Source organism: Pristiophorus japonicus, chromosome 5 (assembly GCF_044704955.1).
Source record: "Pristiophorus japonicus isolate sPriJap1 chromosome 5, sPriJap1.hap1, whole genome shotgun sequence".
Lineage (NCBI taxonomy): Eukaryota > Metazoa > Chordata > Chondrichthyes > Pristiophoridae > Pristiophorus > Pristiophorus japonicus.
In genome coordinates, this window is record NC_091981.1 from 7,518,479 (window position 1) to 7,541,397 (window position 22,919).

Genomic DNA, 22,919 nt, shown 5'->3' on the forward strand with positions numbered 1-22,919 from the left:
TACCTTACCACCAGGGGTGCACTTGCAAGAGACAGGCATATAAGGACAGGTCTCAGGCAAGTGCAGCATTCGAGAGCTGTGAAATAAAGGTGCAGGTCCAGAGTGACCTTGACTTCACTACATGCCTCGTGTGAATCTGTACTGAGGGGACAGGACTTTACAGTCGTGAAAGGCGCTATAGAAATGTAAAACTGCAAAAACACAAACTGTGCAGATTTAAACTGCCTTCAAATTTAATGCCGGCAATATTGAAGTTGAATATCGTGCACTGGTGACTTTAACTGCCTCGGAAGTGCAATGATTATTACCAGAAGTAATTATGAGATGGTCTCTATACGTTTCAGTTTATTAAAGGCTGTGAATATTTTTGTGCATGCAGAGAATTTATAAATCCTGCCCAAATCGGGAAATTTCTTCAATCAGGAAGTTGACGTCAGACGAGTTTGTTGCCGGATTGGAGAAGACCACTCGAAAGAAATTCACCCTGTCCCCTTGGGGCTGGTACCCGACCATTAATGATCCCGCCTCCATCATCCGAGCTTTGATCTTTGGTGCTATCTGAGTGTTGACAAAAGAGGCAAGTTCATGATTCTGATTAGACATTTATCATTAGAAATTTAAAATTAGGTATCTAAAATTGTATATAAAACATGAGGGGCTTAGATAGAGTGGATAGGGAGGGCCTTTTTCCCTTAGCGGTGGGATCAACAACCAGGGGGCACAGATTTAAAGTAAGACTTGCATTTATATAGCACCTTTCATGACCACCGGATGACTCAAAGCACTTTCCAGCCAATGAAGTACTGTTAGAGTGTGGTCACTGTTGTAATGTGGGAAACGCGGCAAACAATTTGCGCACAGCAAGCTCCCACACACAGCAATGTGATAATGACCCAGATAATCTTTTTTTTTGTTATGTTGATTGAGGGATAAATATTGGCCCAGCACACCGGGGATAACTCCCCTGCTCTCCTGCGCAATAGTGCCCACGGGATCTTTTACATCCACCTGAGAAAGCAGGGACCTCGGTTTATCTCGTCCGAAAGACGACACCTCCGACAGTGCGGCGCTCCCTCAGCACTGCACTGCACTGGGAGTGTCAGCCTAGATTTATTTGTACTCAAGTCGCTGGAGTGGGACTTGAACCCACAACTTTCTGACTCCGAGGCGAGAGAGTGCTGCCCACTGAGCCACAGTTGATGCTGCAGAAAGATTAGAGGGGAGTTGAAGAGAACCTTTTTCACCCAGAGGGTGGTGGGGGTCTGGAACTCACGGCCTGAAAGGGTGGTAGAGGCAGAAACCCTCACCACATTTAAAAAGTACTTGGATGTGCACCTGAAGTGCCGTAACCTGCAGGGCTACATGCCGAGAGCTGGAAAGTGGGATTAGGCTGGGTAGCCTCTTGTCGACCGGCGCGGACATGATGGCCCGCAATGGCCTCCTTCCATGCTGTAAATCTCTATGATTCTCTGAAAAGGGAGATTATCGCTGCCTTGTGATGGGAACTCCGAATCGGTCAGTTGTTGAAGGGCTGAGTGCGGCAGTCACGGTTTTAACTGCGGAACAGATTTCAGCGGCTGGCCACTGGTGGGAAGTTTCCAACCGATCCAAAGGCTATTGCACAGCTTCTGGGCCGCGTTCAAACCACGCCTTCCTGCCGCCACGAGGGGAGTGGTGGGGAAGGGCCGCTGGGTGGAAGATTCCCGCAGTGGGTAGCGGGGGTGCGGAGTGGGGGGGGCAGAGGTGAGAGATCACAGCCGGAGTGGCCCAAGCTATCCTGGTAGGGGGCTCGGAGAAGTAGTGCCTGCTCCTTCAGGCCACGCCCACTCCCGCCCACAAAAGGAAAGTGAAATATACAAAAAAAAATTAACGTTAAGCAAAACATTTTTTGAGGGCCTATTCTGACCCTCATCCTCTTTGCTGTTGGGGTAGTATAATGAGAGAACACTCAATGTCGTCATCATCATCATAGGCGGTCCATCAAAATCAAGGAAGACTTGCTTCCACTCTAAAAATGAGTTCTTAGGTGGCTGAACAGTCCAATACGGGAATTACCGTCTCTGTTATGTCTGTAATGCACTTATGAATGACTCCACGGGGCAATGTGTTGTACTCAAACTGTAGTGACCTTAGTCCTTTATTCGTAACTCCAGAGTGAGGCAGAAGCATGGTGGGCAGCCTTTTATACTGGGCCCTGCACACCTATGCAGGTGACCCTCAGATCTCCCACCGCAGTGCCCTCTGGTGGACAGCCTCTGCAACAGGGGCAGGAAACCCCGGTCTCCACCAGTTGCACCCTCTAGTGGTGCCAGCATAGTATATATATAGTGTCAACATTATTGATAGTACATCAGGTAACAAGTCTCAATCTTATAGAAACATAGGGCCCAAGTTTCTGGCCGCGCCTAGAACGGCACAGCCAGGACCTGGACGCCCGTTTTTCGCGCCACAAAGTGCGCTGAAAAAAAACTCACCTATTCTCCGGCTCCCTGCAGGTCCTCGGGAGCTGGGCGCGGCGCAGCATGAGCTGTGGGGGTGCAGAGCCAGGTCCCTGCACTGAAAACAGTGCTGGGACCTCTACATATGCGTGCTACAGTGGGCGCGCATGTGCAGTAGCTCCAGGCGCCCAAAACTGTGGGAGTGGCCCGATGCACGCGGCCCCTTGCCCTGGCCGAATGGCCTCACTGGGGCTGCGTGGAGAAGGCTCACCTCCCACCCAACCGGACCCGACTTGACTCCCGCTCTCCCCCCCACCGCACCCCCCCGGACTGGACCAAACCCCCGCTCCCCCGGACCCGACCTCTACACCCCCCCCCCCCGCTCCACTGACCCGACCTCCGCTTCCCCCCCCCCCAACCTCCGCTCCCCACCCCCCGTCCCCTGACCTCCACTCTCCCCCCCCCCCCGGCGACCCGACCTCTGCGACACCCCCCCCCCCCCCACCCACTGGACCTGGGACTCGACGCCATCTACCTGTAATTCCAGCCCAAAGTCTTGGGCCCGGCCCGTTCAGCCTCCTTCTCCCTTCCTGCCTCCTCCCCTCTCATCCCCTCTCATCCCCTCTCTCCCTCCCTCCCATCCCCTCCTCTCCCCCTCCCACCCCCTCCCCTCCCCTCTCCTCCCCCTCCCATCCCCTCCTCTCCCCCTCCCTCCCCGTCCCCTCCCCTCTCCCTCCCTCCCCTCCTCTCCCCTCCCTCCCTCCCCTTCCCTCTCCCCTCTCTCCCCTCCCTCTCTCCGTCTCTCCCCTCCCTCCCTCCCCTCCCCTCCCCTTCCCTCTCCCCTTCCCTCTCCCCTTCCCTCTCTCCCCTCTCCTCCTCCTCCTCCCCCCTCTCCCCCCTCTACCTCCCTCCTCCCCCTCTCTCCCCTCCGCCCCCCCTCTCCCCCTCTCCCCCCCACCCCTCTCCCCTCCGCCCCCCCTCTCCCCCTCTCCCCCCCACCCCCCTCCTCCCCTCCCCCTCTCCCTGCCCCCTTCCCTATCCCTCCCCCTCCCCCCCTCCCTTCCCTCCCCCCTCTCTCCCTCCCTCCCCCCCCCTCCTCGCTGTCAGAAACACAGACACAGACAGAGAGATAGAGAAACTGACAGAGACACACTTGGAGGGGGGGCGTCCCAGCACGCTGTTGGAGGGCTCCCGGTGCTGCAGTCGGTAAGTAGAAAATGTTTTATTTATTGATTTTTAAAAAAATTTTTTGATTGATTTATTGATGTATTTATCATTTATTATTGATGATGGCTCTTTATTTGTAAAACTGAAGTGTTTAATGTTTGTAAACTTCCCTTTAAACCCCCTCCCCCCATTCCCTACGCCTGATTTGTAACTTACGCCTGATTTTCTAAGTGTAGACAAGGTTTTTGTGAGCGTACAAAAATCTACACTTACTCCATTCTAAGTTAGTTTGGAGTAAGTTTTCACTGCCTAAACTTTCAAAACAGGCGTAAGTGGCCGGACACGCCCCCTTTTGAAAAAAAAATCTGTTCCAAACTGAAACTGTTCTAACTGACTTGAACTGGAGCAAACTAAATGCCGAGAATTGCAATTTCTAAGATACTCCATTCTAAACCAGTTGCTCCAAAAAAACAGGAGCAACTCAGGCCGAAAATTGGCCCCATTGAAAATAGGTGCAGGAGTAGGCCATTCGGCCCTTCGAGCCTGCACCGCCATTCAATGAGTTCATGGCTGAACATGCAACTTCAGTACCCCATTCCTGCTTTCTCGCCATACCCCTTGATCCCCCTAGTAGTAAGGACTACATCTAACTCCTTTTTGAATATATTTAGTGAATTGGCCTCAACAACTTTCTGTGGTAGAGAATTCCACAGGTCACCACTCTCTGGGTGAAGAAGTTTCTCCTCATCTCGGTCCTAAATGGCTTACCCCTTATCCTTAGACTGTGACCCCTGGTTCTGGATTTCCCCAACATTGGAAACATTCTTCCTGCATCTACCCTGTCTAAACCCGTCAGAATTTTAAACCTTTTTATGAAATCCCCTCTCATTCTTCTGAACTCCAGTGAATACAAGCCCAGTTGATCCAGTCTTTCTTGATATGTCAGTCCCGCCATCCCGGGAATCAGTCTGGTGAACCTTCGCTGTACTCCCTCAATAGCAAGAATGTCCTTCCAACCATACAGTGACTGCACAGAGAGTATATCTATAGTCTGCGTATATAACAGTCTCTGTCACAGGTGGGACAGACATTGGTTGAAGGAAAGGGTGGGTGGGACAGGTTTGCCGCACGCTCCTTCCGCTGCTTGTGCTTTGTTTCTGCATGCTCTCGGCGACGAGACTCGAGGTGCTCAACACCCTCCCGGATGCACTTCCTCCACTTAGGGCGGTCTTGGGCCAGAGACTCCCAGATGTCGGTGGGGATGTTGCACTTTATCAGGGAGGCTTTGAGTGTGTCCTTGAAATGTTTCCTCTGCCTACCCTGGGCTCGATTGTTGTGAAGGAGTTCCGAGTAGAGAGCTTGCTTTGAGAGTCTTGTGTCAGGCATGCAGACAATGTGGCCTGCCCAGCAGACGGTCGAGTGTGGTCAGTGCTTCGATGCTGGAGATGTTGGCCTGATCGAGGATGCTAATGTTGGTGCGTCTATCCTCTCAGGGGATTTGTAGGATCTTGCAGCGACTTGAGGTACATGGTCTGTGTTTCTGAGCCATACAGGAGGGAGGGTAATACTACGGCCCTGTAGACCATGAGCTTGGTGGCAATTTTGAGGGCCTGGTCTTCAAACACCCTTTTCCTCAGGCAGTCAAAGGCTGCACTGGCACATTGGAGGCGTTGTTAGATCTCGTCGTCGATGCCTGCTCTTGTTGATAAGAGGCTCCCGAGGTACCGGAAGTATTCCCTTTGTCCAGGGCCGCGCCGTGGATCTTGATGACTGGGGGGCCAGTGCTGTGTGGTGAGGACAGGCTGGTCTTACGGATGTTTAGTGTAAGGCCCATGCTTTCGTACGCCTCAGTAAATACATCAACTATGTCCTGGAGTTCAGCCTCAGAATGTGTGCAGACACAGGCGTCGTCCGCTACTGTAGCTCGACGACAGAGGTTGGGAGAAGCATTGCCCGGAAGCCCCTCCCCTTCTCTGCCTCAATACTTGCAACTTCTTGTGCTGCTTAATACCTTGTCTTATCTTATTATTCACAGCCCGTCAGGCAGCCGAGTGTGGGCGATTGATAGCCAGATCTAACCAGGGCTCCATCCCTCATCTTGTCATTGGCAACCCGTCTAACCAACTGACAGATCTTTTTTTTATTAATTCATTGGATGTGGGCGTCGTTGGCAAGGCCGGCATTTATTGCCCATCCCTAATTGCCCCTTGAGAAGGTGGTGGTGAGCCGCCTTCTTGAACCGCTGCAGTCCCGTGTGACTTTGTTGCCGCGGTTTGATACAGCTGAATGTCTCGCTGGGCCATTTCAGAGGGCAGTTAAGAGTCAACCACATCGCTGTGGGTCTGGAGTCACATATAGGCCCAGACCGGGTAAGATTTCCTTCCCTAAAGGACATTAGTGAACCAGATGGGTTTTTAACGACAATCCGGTAGTTTCATGCTCACCATTATTGGCTTTTTATTCATTTAATGAACTGAATTTATATTCCCTCAGCTGCCGTGGTGGGATTTGAACTCAAGTCTTTGATTATTATTCCAGGCCTCTGGGTTTGCAACCGCTATGCTGCCGTTCCGCTCCCTCGCCTTGTTATCCGCAGCCTGTCAGTCTGGCTATTGTGGGCGAGGGATCAAGGACTTCGTGGAAAAGCTTGCTGGGATACACACTGTGGGCGGGATTTTCGGTTCGGCTGACTTCGGGGCGGTAATGGCGACGGGGCGGTAAAGTTTGCGCCCGGGAACAGTTTGCGCCTCAGTCGGCAAAATTGGGCAGCTGAGCCCTGAGTGTGGGCCGGGGCACTAAGGGAGGCGTTGAACACCTCTCTCAGGGCGCTAGGCCGGGTGAGCAAGCGAAAATCTCAAACTAAACAGCCGGCCTCGGAGCGCTGTGGGAGAGACCTCGGAGGGGGAGGAAAAAAACCTTTAAAGAAGCACCAAAAACATTCCCGATCAATAACTCAAGCCGCCACAACATAAATCGCTAAAAAATTAAAATAAAACTCAACCAGACTTACCCGAGCTGGACATGACTGACCTCACTGTGGCCGCTACAGCTCGGAACAGCCCGCTATCCCAAACGGTCCCATCAGGGGGCGCTCTACGGGGCGCTACGGGTCGGGCGGTAGCCACAAAATTGAGCCGGTGTCGCCACCAGGGGGCGTTACACCACCGGCTCGCCCCCTCCCAGGTGGTAATGCTCGGTGCCCCGTCGATACCGCCACCGAATGTCCCGGCGGGGTGCTGGGAGCTGGCCGCTCGCCCCGGAGGTGCTTACTGCCGCCATTGCCATCCCTCCGGGGCGCCAACAGGTACCGGCAGAAAACCGAAAACCCAGCCCGATATCGTATGTGAAATATCTAAATAATGGGGGGGAGAATCGCGGCCGGAGGCTTCCTGCATACGAACGCCTCCGACCCGATAAAACTTTACGGAAGTACCTGGTGGTCCCAGAGGAACTTGGGTCCCGGTCGGAGGCCGAGATTCGCTGCGCAGCACGCGGGGAGATGTCTTCGAGTCACACGGGCCTGGACCACCAATCACTGTGCAGTATTCTCATTGATAAAAATGGGCGCTCTGTTTATATGGACTCCCGTTACTATCAATGAGAATAACCCCTGAAACACCCAAACACAGCATAATAAATAAATAAAACACCTCACATATTTAAAATGAAATGTAATTAAATATTTTAGAAAAAATATTTCATTTTTGGATTTTTTTTTTAATGCGTTTCAATCGGGTTAAAATAAACTTACCTTTATGGAATGGAGTTTTTAATGTAAAAATCTGCATTTATATTTAATTTTTATACGTTTTAAAACTCTTACGCTGGTAAAAGTAAGCCACGCGCCTGCTTTTACCAGGCCTAAGAGTTTGAAGCACTCGCTGGGCATGATTTGGGCAAATAGCCCAAATCTCCGCCGCACGGGATGTCCTTCTCCCGGGGATGCGGAGGATCTATACGGAGAAATCGTGACCGTTGGGAAAAGCCGATTTTTGCTGCATGCACATCGCGCCCTGAGAACGGGCTTTTGCGAGGCCTCGCCGGGTTCCTGCGCACTTCATACACCCCCGGCCAGGCCGGGATTTTCGACCCAATACAATACATATCGGCGATCTGGACTGTCTCTTGCACTCCTTGGTCATGAGCCACGGACATTGAATGTTGGAAGGCTTTTTAATCAATCCGGCCCTCGTTTGATATGGATTTCCAACCGAGATCTCAGTGATCAACAGATCCAACCTTTGCCAATTTCCCTCCCTCTCACGCTGCAGCTGACGTTAATAACTAAATATGGGCCAGGGATCAAAGCTCCTAACTTTTACTACCCACTAGCTGTTCCTCGCCAAAGGCGACGGAAGAAAGTTTTTTTTTTAAGGTAGCGAGTGCTTAGGATCTGGAATGCACGGCCTGAAAGGGTGGTCATCGTTATCATAGCCAGCCCCTCGGAATCGAGGAAGACTTGCTTCCACTCGAAAAGTGAGTTCTCAGGTGACTGAACAGTCCAATATGGGAATTACAGTCTCTGTCACAGGTGGGACAGACAGTGGTTGAGGGAAAGGGAGGGTGGGACTGGTTTGCCGCACGCTCCTTCCGCTGCCTGCGCTTGCTTTCTGCATGCTCTCGGCGACGAGACTCGAGGTGCTCAGCGCCCTCCCAGATGCACTTCCTCCACTTAGGCCGGTCTTTGGCAGGGACTCCCAGGTGTCGGTGGGGATGTTGCACTTTATCAGGGAGGCTTTGAGGGTGTCCCTTGTAACGTTTCCTCTGCCCACCTGGGGCTCGCTTGCCGTGTAGGAGTTCCGAGTAGAGCGCTTGCTTTGGGAGTCTCGTGTCGGGCATGCAAACAAGGCACACTCAATCGTGGCTTTCAAAAGGGAGTTGGATAAGTACCTGCAAGAAAACAATTGCAGGGCTATGGGGAAAGGGCGGGGGGAGTGGGACTGGCTGAAATGCTGTTGCAGAGAGCCGGCACGGGCTCGACGGGCCGAATGGCCTCCTTCTGTGCTGTAACCGGTCTCTGATTCTATGAATACTGATTACTTGTGAAGCACAGGCCATGATTTGCTATGTGGCCAAGTGTTGGGGAAGTGGGGAGTTAGAATATTATAATGTTTACAGATTGCAAATATTGCCATCCCAAAATAAATACATTTTCACAAAAAAAAAATCTCAATTTAAAAATATTTGTTTGGGACTTGGAAATATTCCAATTTTTACCAAAGTTATTCAGTATCCGGCAGCTTGGAATGTTCTCACTACAGAACCCGTCATCGCTGTGAGTAACTATTCTGCCCGTTAATTAATTAAACCAATCATAGTGCCAGCCGTGGCTCAGTGGGCGGTACTCTCGCCTCTGAGTCAGTAGGTTGTGGGTTCAAGTCCCACTCCGGAGATTTGAGCACAAAACCCAGGCTGACACTCCCAGTGCAGTGCTGAGGGAGTGCCGCACTGTCGGAGGGGCAGTACTGAGGGAGTGCTGCACTGTCGGAGGGGCAGTACTGAGGGAGTGCTGCACTGTCGGAGGGGCAGTGCTGAGGGAGTGCTGCACTGTTGGAGGGGCAGTACTGAGGGAGTGCTGCACTGTCGGAGGGGCAGTACTGAGGGAGTGCTGCACTGTCGGAGGGGCAGTACTGAGGGAGTGCTGCACTGTCTGAGGGGCAGTACTGAGGGAGTGCCGCACTGTCGGAGGGGCAGTACTGAGGGAGTGCCGCACTGTCGGAGGGGCAGTACTGAGGGAGTGCTGCAGTGTCGGAGGGGCAGTACTGAGGGAGTGCTGCACTGTCGGAGGGGCAATGCTGAGGGAGCACCACACTGTCGGAGGGGCAGTACTGAGGGAGTGCCGCATTGTCGGAGGGGCAGTACTGAGAGAGTTCTGCACTGTCGGAGGGGCAGTACTGAGGGAGTGCTGCACTGTTGGAGGGGCCGTCTTTTTAATGAGACGTTAAGCCGAAGCCCCATCTACTCTCTCAGGTGGACCACGGCCATTATTTCAAAGAAAAGCAGGGTGTCCTGGGGCCAATATTTATCCCTCAATCGACATCACTAAAACAGATTATCTGGTCATTATCACATTGCTGTGTGTGGGAGCTTGCTATGCACAAATTGGCTGCCGCGTTTCCCACATTACAACAGTGACTACACTCCAAAAGTACTTCATTGGCTGTAAAGCGCTTTGAGACTTCCGGTGGTGGTGAAAGGCGCTATATAAATGCAAATCTTTCTTTCTTTTTATTAACGGGGCCACCCCAGCCCCTGAAAATTATTCTATGAGCCATTTCATCGTCTTTTAAACATACAATACGGCAACATTGCAAAAACATTAATGGCATTGGAGAATTATAATAGGCTAACTACTAGGATGAGGATTTTCGTGATCATTTCTCAGGCCCATTGGTGCCTTGAGCCGTCTTGACCCACACCCTGGAACTCCCACCCTGAGCCCCTCCGTCTCTCAACCTCCCTCTCCTCCTCAAACACCCTCCTGCTTTGACCAAGTTCCGAACATCACCTTTTGTGCCTTGGTGTGAATTCTACGTCTGATGAAAGCCTCCGAGATATTTTCTACGTGAAAGCTGCTATACAAATGTTGTTGTTATTCTTGTTGTTGTTGTCCAGAACCAGGGGTCACAGTCTCAGAATGAGGGGGCCGGCCATTTAAGACTGAGGTGAGGAGAAACTTCTTCACTCAGAGGGTGGTGAATCTTTGGAATTCTCTGCCCCAGAGGGCTGTGGAGGCTCAGTCGTTGAGTATATTCAAGGCTGAGATCGATCGATTATTAAGGGAATCGAGGGATACGGGAACAGTGCAGGAAAATGGAGTTGAGGTCGAAGATCAGCCGTGATCTCATTGAATGGCAGAGCAGGCTCGAGGGGCCGAATGGCCGACTCCTGCTTCTAATTCTTATGTTCTTATCTTGTTGCACTCTCATGTAACTGTTATTAGTGGATTCATGAGGGCTTCACTCCTAAAGGATTCCTACCTTGGGAACATTCAATGCTTCATATCGAGGCCATAAGCTGTATGAATTGTCAGGGTAAAATACTCTTTCATGTCCTCCATTAAAATCTTGAAGCTTTATTCTCAGAAATGGCTTTTTAATTAACTATCCTGTGGCGTTGCGAGGTAGCAGAGTAACTAATTTCAGCATTACAATACAAGGGTAGAAATTGCAACGCTCCACTGTTGGTCCAGAGATTCCTGAGGTGTGAGCACAAAGTGTAAGTGGAACTACAACACTGTCTTCTTCTTAGGCTGGCCGCCAGAGTCGAGGATGGCTTATTTCTACACCAATATCATGAGTTCTCAGGTGACGGATGAGACCAATGTGGGACCTACAGACTCTGTCACAGGCGGTGTCTGGGGCAGACGGTGGTTGGAGGGACGGGTGGGTGGGGGGGGGGCTTGGGTTGCCGTGCGCTCCTTCCGCTGTTTGCGCTTGGCTTCCGTGCGCTCCCGGCGAAGAGACCCGAGGTGTTCGGCGTCTTCCCGGATGCTTCTCCTCCATTTTGAGCGGTCTCGGGCCCGGGATTCCCAGGTGTCGGTGGGGATGTTGCATTTTTTCAAGGAGGCTTTCAGGGCGTCCTTGAAGCATTTCCTCTGCCCTCCTGGGGCGAGCTTGCCGCGTAGGAGTTCCCAGTAGAACGCTTGCTTTGGGAGTCTAGCATCGGGGCATGCGGACAATGTGGCCCGTCCAGCGGAGCTGGTTGAGTGTGGTCAGTGCTTCGATGCTGGGGATGTTGGCCTGAGAGAGAACACTGACGTTGGGTACGTCTATCCAATGGATTTGCAGGATCTTGCTGTAAACCAGTCCTGTCCGTCACATTCACATCCAGCAAATGGAGGAAAGGAAAAATGAGGTGGGTGTAAAGCAGGCGGACTATGCAATATCACCTGCTTTCCCGTCCTTCTCGACTTCCTTCTGCAGAAAAGTGTCAGCTGTGGGGCAAAAAAGATTTGCTGCTGCTGGAAACTTCCACTTTAGCGCTCCAAGAGGGAACGGAACGTTAAACCAAGCGGACCACTTCCCGTACAGTGCTAAAGGGAGCGAGAGGGGCAGTCTTGGCAGAGCGCCGAGCATTGTGCAGTCCACAGTTCTGACGAAGGGTCATCGAAATGAAATGTTAATCCTACAAATCCCCCTGGGAGGACAGACGCACCAACGTTAGCGTCCTCGACCAGGCCAACATCCCCAGCATCGAAGCACTGACCACACTCGACCAACTCCGCTGGGCAGGGCCACATTGTCCGCATGCCCCGACACGAGACTCCCAAAAGCAAGCCCTCTACTCGGAACTCCTTCACGGCAAGCGAGCCCCAGGTGGGCAGAGGAAACGTTACAGGGACACCCTCAAAGCCTCCCTGATAAAGTGCAACATCCCCACCGACACCTGGGAGTCCCTGGCCAAAGACCAGTCCGCCCTAAGTGGAGGAAGTGCATCCGGGAGGGCGCTGAGCACCTCGAGTCTCGTCGCCGAGAGCGTGCATGAAACCAAGCGCAGGCAGCGGAAGGAGCGTGCGGCAAACCAGACTCCCCACCCACCCTTTCCCTCAACCACTGCCTGTCCCACCTGTGACAGAGACTGTGGCTCCCGTATTGGACTGTTCAGTCACCTGAGAACTCATTTGGGAGTGGAAGCAAGTCTTCCTCGATTCCAAGGGACTGCCTATGCTGCTGATGACGATGAAGATGTTGCCCTCTCCACAGATGCCGCCTGACCCGCTGAGTATTTCCAGCATTTCCTGCTTTTGGATCAATGTTCCATGCAGCGCTGCCGTCTGTACAGCCTCTTTCCTTCGCTTAAAGGGAAGGAGCCAATGATGGGATGAATGAATCTTCGTGCTGCCTGTGTTGGGCCGCGACACCTGCGCTAGGTGCACAGCAGCCCCGAGCACTCGAAGAGCGAGCGGACGGCTGAGGAATCGCGGGGGCAAAAAAAATCAGGAGGCAGCAGACTGGTGCGAGGAACAAAGTTTGCCCTAACTGACCACCATTGCCTTTAACTATTGCTCCCCAAGCGGCCGACCGAGGTGATGCCGCCTCCTGCAGCTGCCGGTGTTGATGCCCGGCGATACTGCAAGGGGACGGAAGCGAATATTGCATCCGGGGCGGTAACGGGGCGCTGCGCACCAGATGATGTCACGATCGCCGGGGCGCAAGAGAGTGAGGCGGTAAGTGTTAGCGGCGACGCAAAACCGCCAGGGAAGTCCGCGGGCATCGGTGATTGCACCGGACCCGGTCGGTGATCCCCTTAGCGCCTGTTAACGCCCCCTGCAGGCACTAACGTGAGGTGCAAACCAGGCCAATTTCTCCCGCACAGGGGGATCTCATGATTTCCCTGCAAAATGTCAGGGGCAGAAGATGATCCCGTTCAAGGGATGATCCCGTTTACGCCACTGTTTTGAGAATTCCGTTGTTCCATGTGAGGGGTTCAGGGAAAATGGAGGCATGGCTGTGTTCGATTTCCTGCCGCTGGACAGTTAAATTGGCTCGTGGCTGTGGAGAGTAACACAGGCCGGAGATTTTTTTATTGGTTCCCGGGATGTGAGCATCGCTGGCAGGGCCAGCATTTATTGCCCATCCCTAATTGCCCCTTGGGAAGGTGATGGCGGTGAGTCGCCTTCGTGAGTGTCTCGCTGGGCCATTTCGGAGGGGCAGTTAAGAGTCAACCACATTGCTGTGGGTCTGGAGTCACATATAGGCCAGATCGGGTAAGGGCGGCAGATTTCCTTCACTGAACACATGTGAACCAGATGGCAATTATTCCAGATTTATTTCATTTAATTTAAATTCCCCAGCTGCCATGGTGGGATTTGAACTCACGTCTACGGATATTCAGTGCAGGCCTCTGGATTACAAAGAAACATAGAAATTTACAGCGCAGAAGGAGACCATTTCGGCCCATCGTGTCCGCGTCGGCCGACAAAGAGCCACACGGCCCTCGGTCAGCAGCCCTGAAGGTTACATATCAACCTACGGACAATGAACAATGGCGGAAAGGTAAAGAGCACCCAGCCCAACCAGTCCGCCCCACACTACTGCGACACCCCTTACATAAGAACATAAGAAATAGGAGCAGGAGTACTCCATACCGCCCCTCGAGCCTGCTCCGCCATTTAATACGATCGTGGTTGATCCGATCATGGACTCAGCTCCACTTCCCCGCCCGTTCCCCATAATCCCTTATCCCCTTATCGTTTAAGAAATTGTCTATTTCTGTCTTAAATTTATTCAATGTCCCAGCTTCCACAGCTCTCTGAGGCAGAGAATTCCACAGATTTACAACCCTCTGAGAGAAGAAATTCCTCCTCATCTCAGTTTTAAATGGGCGGCCCCTTATTCTAAGATTGTGCCCTCTAGTTCTAGTCTCCCCCATCAGTGGAAACATCCTCTCTGCATCCACCTTGTCAAGCCTCCTCATAAACTTATACGTTTCGATAAGATCACCGCTCATTCTTCTGAATTCCAATGAGTAGAGGCCCAACCTACTCAACCTTTCCTCATAAGTCAACCCCTTCATCTCCGGAATCAACCGAGTGAACCTTCTCTGAACTGCCTCCAAAGCAAGTATATCCTTTCGTAAATATGGAAACCAAAACTGCACACAGTATTCCAGGTGTGGCCTCACCAATACTTTATATAGCTGTAGCAAGACTTCCCTGCTTTTATACTCCATCCCCTTTGCAATAAAGCCCAAGATACCATTAGCCTTCCTGATCACTTGCTGTACCTGCATACTATCCTTTTGTGTTTCATGCACAAGTACCCCCAGGTACTGCAGCACTTTGCAATCTTTCTCCATTTCAATAATAACTTGCTCTTTGATTTCTTTCTGCCAAAGTGCATGACCTCACACTGAAACATTCTACACTCCACCCCAACCGGAGCCATGTGATCACCTGGGAGAGGCAAAAACCAGATAAAAACCCAGGCCAATTGGGGAAAAAAAATCTGGGAAAATTGCTCTGCGACCCATCTAGGCGATCGAAACTAGTCCAGATCACTCTGGCCGGATTACCAGACCAGTAACATAACCACAATGCTGCTCTACCCATATCCAACGTGCTCTTGAGTATTGGTAAGTAGTCAACACGGGGTGTCATATGAGGTTTTGCCTGAAAGAGAGTGCTGGCTCTTTTCATGCATTGCTGCTCAAAGGCACTCTCTGCTGGCTCTCGGCCTTTTGGCGAAGGTCAAGTGTTGATTGGGCATGTGCTAATTGACCAATTGCAGAAACTGGTCTTTCCAGTTTGGCTGGGTCTGGGCTTTTGGCTCACCAATTGGGGAGAAGAGGATAATCTGCATGTCGACCGACCATTGGGTGGGCCCAGAGGCCCGCCAAGGTGTCGGACTGGCACCAAGAAAGATTGAAGGCTTCGGCCAAAATACACACCAAAAGGAGGAATCTGCAACCCGGATGGCAGCCAACCGAGCGGCGAACCAGGGCGTCCGAAACACCATCCGAGTGACGGTGAAGAAAGTGGATGGACAGACAACGATCAACCGGGACCTCTTCGTGAAGAAAATCCTGCTGGGAACATGTGGCATGAAAGTCGCGGATGTCTTGGCCTTGCAGGACCTCCCGAAGAGAGGTTACTTCGATGTAACCTTCAGAACCGTCACCATATGCCTGAAGTTCCTGAAGGGATTGAAGGAGGCCAGTGAACCGCTGTGCTCAGTGCTGACTTGGGAACCACTGTTCACCCTCCCGTCGCAGAGAAGACGCACTATCACAGTGCAGATGTACAACCCCCACATCCCATTGATTTGCTGACATTCCTCGCCAGGTATGTCGATGGGGCAGGAAACAGCAGCGACTTGAAAGACCTCCACGGGATATGGACCAGCAAACACCAGATCCAGGTCACCATGAAAGTGGACGCCAGCGGAACCATCCTGCAGCCCCCCCCTCCAGCTTTGCCATCGGAGGAAGTCGGGGCTACATGGTGTACGCTGGCCAACCCAACGTGTGCCGGACCTGCGGGAAGGCAGGCCATGTGGCGGCAAGCTGCACAACAGTCATCTGCCGCAACTGCAAGGAGGAAGGCCACCAGACAAAGGACTGTAAGGAGACCAAGTGCTGCAACCTCTGTGGTCTGGCTGGGCATCTTTACAAAAACTGCCCCAAACGCAACTTCAGCTATGCGCAGACAGCAAAGAACATTGCACCAGAGGAGGAGGAAGCTGAGGAACACAACGCTCCAGAGGAGACCTACACCCCATCCCCGACCAACACGCTGGGCAAAGAAGAAACCGCCCTCGGAACAGGTCAGGGAGGAAGAGAAGCCTGCTACGGCGAGCTGTGAGACACCAGCACCCAGCAGTGAAGCTCTCCCCCATCGCACCGAGTCCAGGAACGAGGAGACAGCAGTTGATGAAGTGGGATGGGAGACCGCCAAGAAAAAGGCCCACAAGCGTAAGGAGAACAGGCGAGCAAGGGCTCCTGCTGAAACGAAAGGGAAGAGGCGGCTTACGTCCACGACAGACAGCAGTGACATCAGCTCGTTGGATGATGAAAGGCGAGACAAAGCCCCCTCACTACCGCCACCAGAACAAGAGGCAATACGCCAACCCACAGCCCCAGGCGACCGGGAGCAGTGAAGCGACCAGCACAGCCCCGCTCCGGGAACCCGGGAGCAGCGAAGCGCTCAGCGCACACCCCACCTCCAGAATACCGGGAGCGAAGAAGCGACCAGCGCAGCCCCGCTCCGGGAACCCGGGAGCAGCGAAGCGCTCAGCGCACACGAGCTCCGGAACACCGGGAGCGAAGAAGCGACCAGCGCAGCCCAGCTCCGGGACAACGGGAGCAGCGAAGCGCTCAGCGCACACCCCACCTCCGGAATACCGGGAGCGACGCAGCGATCGAAGCACACCAGCTCGAGAAAGTTGTGAGTGAGGAAACGAGGGAACCACCAACACCAGGTGAGGACAGTGCAGAGGACATATCGGACTTCCTGACAACACTGCACCAGTCCCCTGGTCGGAACACTCCCACGGCAGAGGACGACCAGTATGCCAGCCCAGGTGAAGTAGACTTTTACAGTGAAAATCTCTGTATGCAGGAACCGGCCACTGGGCAGGTCTCCAACTTAAAGGACAGTTTATTTGAATGTAAATGTTTTGAACTGTAACCTGTAACTTAAACATGCATTTAAAAATTGCATCTATTAACGTGCGTAGCGTAAAATCCACTACGCGGTGTGTTTCCACCTTGGGGTACCTCGCCAAGGTCAAAGCGGACCTGCTGTTCTTGCAGGAGTGCGGTCTGCCGCACTTCAGCAGTTACCGGCAGTGGTCACGATGGTGGGCCCATGGACCATCCATATGGTCAGGAGGCAACGACTGCCGGTCTTCCGGCCAGGGCATTCTGCTGCGGGGAGGCCACTTCCCCATCACCGAAGTTAAGGAGGTGGTGGGCGGCCGCTTCCTCGTAGCAGATGTAATGTACAAAAATTCCCCTCTAAGGCTAATTAACGTGTATGCCTCACCTCTCAGAAGCAAGCGGCTGGCCCTTTTCCAGCGCTCATTCTGGGTGGTGACTTCAACTGCATCATCGATGCGGCTGGGCGATCCAGCAGAGCCGACAGCAAGCTGGGCACCACGTCCAGACTCCTGATGGACACGGTAAAAGACGCCAAGCTGTGCGACGTCTTCAGCAACCCTGCAGACGGAGCACCGCTCAGATACACCTGGTCGAGACCAGACGGGTCCGTCCGTTCCAGAATAGACTTCCTGTTTGTGTCCCACACGCTCAAGGTCAGATCCACCGATGTTACGCCGGTGTTCTTCTCTGACCACTGCCTCCTACTGGCCGACTGTCGCCCACAGGAAAATCAGAAAGTTGGCAGAGGGATATGGAAGCTGAACATGAAACTGTTGACTCCGGAAAACATGGAGGAACTCAAGAGGGATTACAAAGGTTGGAGAACCGTAAAAGCCCCTCTGTGATTCCCCAATGCACTGGTGGGAAACAATCACGACCAACATCAAGAGGTTCTTCATCCTCAAAGGTGTTCAGGTGGCAAGTGGGAGACAGAGGGAATTGTCCCAAATCCAGAAGAGCATGCAAAACCTGCTCCTGTTGCAGTCGATGGGGGTCGATGTCGCGGAGGAACTCGAAGAGGTGAAGGGCCAGCAAGCCTCGCTCTTTGCCTCAGAGTCCTCCAAAATCATTTTCCGCTCCAGAGTCCGCTCCGTCGAGCAGGATGAGACGTGTTCGCGTTTCTTCTTCCAAAAGGTACACAGGGGGAGCTCTGTGATCAGCAGCCTAAAGGAAGAAGACGGTTCTGTGACGTCTTCGCAGCCTGACATGCTGAGGATCAGCAAATCCTTCTATGCCAGGCTGTATGACGTGAAGCCCACAGACTGCGTAGCCTCCCAGTTGTTCCTGTCGTCTATCACGGAGGCCCTGGACAACAGCGAGCGGGAGAGTCGGGACCACCCGTTAACTCTGGACGAGCTGACAAAGACCGTCCGGTCCTTCGAGACAAATAAAACTCCCGGAAGCGACGGTTTACCGGTCGAGTTGTATTCGGCTCTGTGGGACTGGATGGGCCCAGACCTGCTGGAAGTGTACGGGGGTATGCTTCTGGCCGGCAGCATGTCAGAATTGATGAGGAAAGGCATCATCAACCTCATCTACAAGCAGAAGGGGGAGAGGGAGGAAATCAAAAGCTGGCGACCCATTTCGCTGCTCAATGTGGACTACAAGATCCTGCCAAAGGTCATCGCCAACAGGGTCAAGTCTGCTCTTGAGCTGGTGATTCACCCGGACCAGACCCGTGCTGTCCCAGGCAGGAAAATCTCTGATAGCCTCGCGCTACTCAGGGATACGATCGCCTACGTGCGGGACAGGGGGGTGGACACCTGCTTAATCAGCTTAGACCAGGAGAAGGTCTTTGACAGGATATCGCACACGTACCTGATGGACGTGCTCTCCAAAATGGGGTTTGGGGAGGGTGTCCGCAATTGGATCCAACTGCTCTACAGAGACATCAGTAGTTCTAATCAACGGGTGGGAAACTGAAAGCTTTCCGATCAGGTCTGGAGTCAGGCAAGGCTGTCCTCTCTCATCTGTCTTGTTTGTGTGTTGTATTGAGCCCTTTGCCGGGTCCATCAGGAAGGATGCGGGCATTAGAGGGGTGACGATCCCAGGCAGCGGAGGTGCTCAGGTCAAGACCTCCCTGTACATGGACGACGTCGCCGTCTTTTGCTCGGATCCGCAGTCGGTCCGCAGATTGCTCACAATCTGCGACCAGTTTGAACTGGCCTCGGGAGCGAAGGTCAATCGCAGCAAGAGCGAGACCATGTTCTTCGGCAACTGGGCCGACCGAACCATTAAGCCAGATTACCTGAAGGTGTCGGGAATATGGTTCGGAGCGGACGGGGCGTGCGCCAAAAACTGGGAAGAGCGTATCGCCAAAGTGAAGCAAAAACTGGGATGGTGGAAGCTGTGCTTCCTCTCCATGGCAGGAAAGAACCTGGTCATCAGGAGTGAGGTGCTCTCGGGGTTGCTGCACGTGGCCCAGGTCTGGCCCATCTCTCGCTCCTGTGCCGCGGCAGTCACCCGGGCCGTCTTCCACTTTGTCTGGAGGTCCAAAATTGGACCGTGTCCGCAGAGACACGACGTACAAACCTCTGGACAGTGGAGGAAAGGACGTTCCCAACGTGGCCCTCATCCTGATGGCCACCTTCGTGTGCGGCTGCATCAAGCTGTGCACAGACCCACGGTACGCAAACACCAAGTGTCACTACGTGCTGAGGTTCTACCTGTCCCCGGTGTTGCGAAGGATGGGCCTGGCCATGCTGCCGCGAAATGCCCCCACCAGCTGGACCATGCCTGTCCACCTGTCCTTCGTGGAAAAGTTTTTCACAAAAAACCCCTTTGACCACAAGTCCATAAAACAGTGGTCAGCACGTAAGGTCCTGGATGCCCTACGAAAGAAGGAGAGGGTGGACCCTGTCGGGTGGTTCCCTGAGCGGACTGTCGAACTCATCTGGCAGAACGTCTCATCGCCAGAACGTCTCATCGCCAGAGCTTTCACACAAGCACCAAGATGTAGCTTGGTTGGCGGTGAGGAGGGCCCTACCCGTCAGAGCGTTCATGGACAGCCGACGTATCATCAACACGGCACGGTGCCCCCGGGCCGGCTGCGGGGCGGACGAGACTGTCACCCATCTCCTTCAGGATTGCGCCTTTGCAAGGCAGGTTTGGAAAGAGATGCAGTGGTTGCTGTCGAGGTTCATCCCGAGCAGCTCCGTAACACAGGACTCTGTGCTCCACAGGCTGTTCCCAGGGACACACACCGAGACTGACATCACCTGCTGCTGGAGGGCCATCAACTCGGTCAAAGACGCACTTTGGTCTTGCCGAAACTTGCTGGTCTTCCAGAGCAAGGAGATGTCCACGTCTGCGTGTTGCAGACTGGCGCAATCCAAGATCCAGGATTACGTGCTGAGGGACGCACTTAAAATTGGTGCAGTCGCCGCAAAGGCACGGTGGGGACGGGCCACAGTTTAAAGCCCTTCCGTCACGGTAAACCCGGGGGCTGGAATCAATATAAAACTCCCCTCGGGCTGCAATGGTGAACCTTTTGTATACATAGAGCACCATGATCTGCAAACACCTGTGTAGTGCCATGTATAATGCAAGTTCTGTTGTGTAATGCATGTTGGAAAGAAATGTAACTGTACCCTCACTGTGTAACGTATGGTGACACATGTAATGTAACTTGATGAACGTACCACAATGTTTCCTGGATTGTATGAATTGTACCTTGAAATGTAAAGTAAAGAAATGTATTGAACGGAACTGCGGTCAGCATCCAAATGTACTGAACTGCTTTCCAATGTATTGTGCAAATTTTTATATGACTAAAGTATATTTTGAAAAAATAAATAAATTTGACCCTGAAATGAGCTTCCGACCACATATCCACAGCATAACTAAAACCGCCTGTTTCCACCTCCGTAACATCGTCTGTTTCCGTCCTTGCCTCAGCTCATCTGCTGCTGAAACCCTCATCCATGCCTTTGTTACCTCTAGACTTGACTATTCCAAAACGCTCCTGGCTGGCCTCCCACATTCTACCCGACGTAAACTAGAGGTGATCCAAAACTCTGCTGCCCCGTGTCCTAACTCGCACCAAGTTCCGCTCACCCATCACCCCCTGTGCTCACTGCCCCGTGTCCTAACTCGCACCAAGTCCCACTCACCCATCACTCTCTGTGCTCACTGCCCCGTGTCCTAACTCGCACTGAGTCCCACTCACCCATCACCCCCTGTGCTCACTGCCCCGTGTCCTAACTCGCACCGAGTCCCACTCACCCATCACCCCCTGTGCTCGCTGCCCCGTGTCCTAACTCGCACCAAGTCCCGCTCACCCATCACCCCCTGTGCTCACTGCCCCGTGTCCTAACTCGCACCAAGTCCCACTCACCCATCACTCTCTGTGCTCACTGCCCCGTGTCCTAACTCGCACCGAGCCCCACTCACCCATCACCCCCTGTGCTCGCTGCCCCGTGTCCTAACTCGCACCAAGTCCCGCTCACCCATCACCCCCTGTGCTCGCTGCCCCGTGTCCTAACTCGCACCGAGTCCCACTCACCCATCACCCCCTGTGCTCGCTGCCCCGTGTCCTAACTCGCACCAAGTCCCGCTCACCCATCACCCCCTGTGCTCACTGCCCCGTGTCCTAACTCGCACCAAGTCCCGCTCACCCATCACCCCCTGTGCTCACTGCCCCGTGTCCTAACTCGCACCAAGTTCCGCTCACCCATCACCCCCTGTGCTCACTGCCCCGTGTCCTAACTCGCACCAAGTTCCGCTCACCCATCACCCCCTGTGCTCGCTGCCCCGTGTCCTAACTCGCACCCAGTCACGCTCACCCATCACCCCCTGTGCTCACTGCCCTGTGTCCTAACTCGCACCAAGTCCCGCTCACCCATCACCCCCTGTGCTCGCTGACCTACGTTAGCTCCCGCCTCGATTTCAAAATTCTCATCCTTGTTTACAAATCCCTCCATGGCCTCGCCCCGTCCCTATCTCTGTATTCTCCTCCAGCCCCACAACCCCCCCCGAGATGTCTGTGCTCCTCTAATTCTGCCCTCCTGAGCATCCCTGATTATAATCGCTCCACCATTGGTGGCCGTGCCTTCAGCTGCCTGGGCCCCAAGCTCTGGAACTCCCTCCCTAAACCTCTCCACCTCTCTACCTCTCTTTCCTCCTTCAAGATACTCCTTAAAACCTACCTCTGTGACCAAGTCACCTGCCCTAATATCTCCTTATGCAGCTCGGTGTCAAATTAATTTTGTTATGTCTTTAGATGCTCTAACAATAACTCCACGAGGCAATGTGTTGTACTTGAACTGTAGTGACCTTAGTCCTTTATTGATAACTCCAGAGAGAGGATCACACCTGGTGGCCTGCCTTTTATACTAGGCCAGGCACACCTGTACAGGTAACCTACAAGTCTCCCACTGCAGTGCCCTCTGGTGGCACACCTTGTACAAGCAGCAACCATGGAGGAAACATGACATTTGTTTTGTCTTATAACACTTTTGTGAAGCGTCTCGGGACGTTTAAGGTGCTATATAAATAAAAATGGTTGTTGTTGGTAAATAACACCACATTCGACACGTACCTGATGGAGCCTTGCATCCTGCTCGGCATTTGCAGGCAAACCTTGGAGGCTTGGTGGAATGTACCAGAAACACACATTGGTGTGCTCGGGCTGAATGGAAACAGAGAGGGGGGAAAAATAGACAAAATGTATGTCATTGTTCAAAAGTAGTTATGGAAAAACCACAGGTTAATATGTTATAAATATTTTTCTTGCCGTTGTCAGGAGCAAAGTTTTGCCAAACTCTACGTCAACAATGTATCAAGCCAAATCTCAGAAGAATGCAACCAAGTGAGACATAAGAGCGTAAGAGTTAGGAGCAGGAGTAGGCAACCAGTGTCAGCCGTGGCTCAATGGCAGCACCCTCGCCTCTGAGTCAGAAGGTTGTGGGTTCAAGTCCCACTCCAGGGACGTGAGCAGTTAAATCTAGGCTGACGCAGCCAGTGCAGTACTGAGGGAGCGCTGCACTGTCGGAGGTGCAGTACTGAGGGAGCGCTGCACTGTTGGAGGTGCAGTACTGAGAGAGTGCTGCACTGTCGGAGGGGCAGTACTGAGGGAGCGCTGCACTGTCGGAGGGGCAGTACTGAGGGAGCGCTGCACTGTCGGAGGTGCAGTACTGAGGGAGCGCTGCACTGTCGGAGAGGGAGTGCTGCACTGTCGGAGGTGCAGTACTGAGGGAGCGCTGCACTGTCGGA

The 22,919-nt window shown here is 53.1% G+C and overlaps 1 protein-coding gene across 1 annotated transcript in view; it reads right to left on the reverse strand.

Moving 5' to 3' along the window:
• Positions 1 to 384: 384 nt before the first annotated feature.
• LOC139263736 (glutamate decarboxylase 1-like) overlaps positions 385 to 22,919 on the reverse strand; it is a 79,360-nt gene continuing 56,825 nt past the window's right edge. Inside the window, exons 13-14 of the mRNA XM_070879767.1 lie at positions 22,246 to 22,335; positions 385 to 558 (exon numbers count right to left, since the gene is read on the reverse strand). Of these exons, the coding sequence (XP_070735868.1) occupies positions 385 to 558; positions 22,246 to 22,335 (264 nt within the window). The remainder of the gene's footprint in view (positions 559 to 22,245; positions 22,336 to 22,919) is intronic.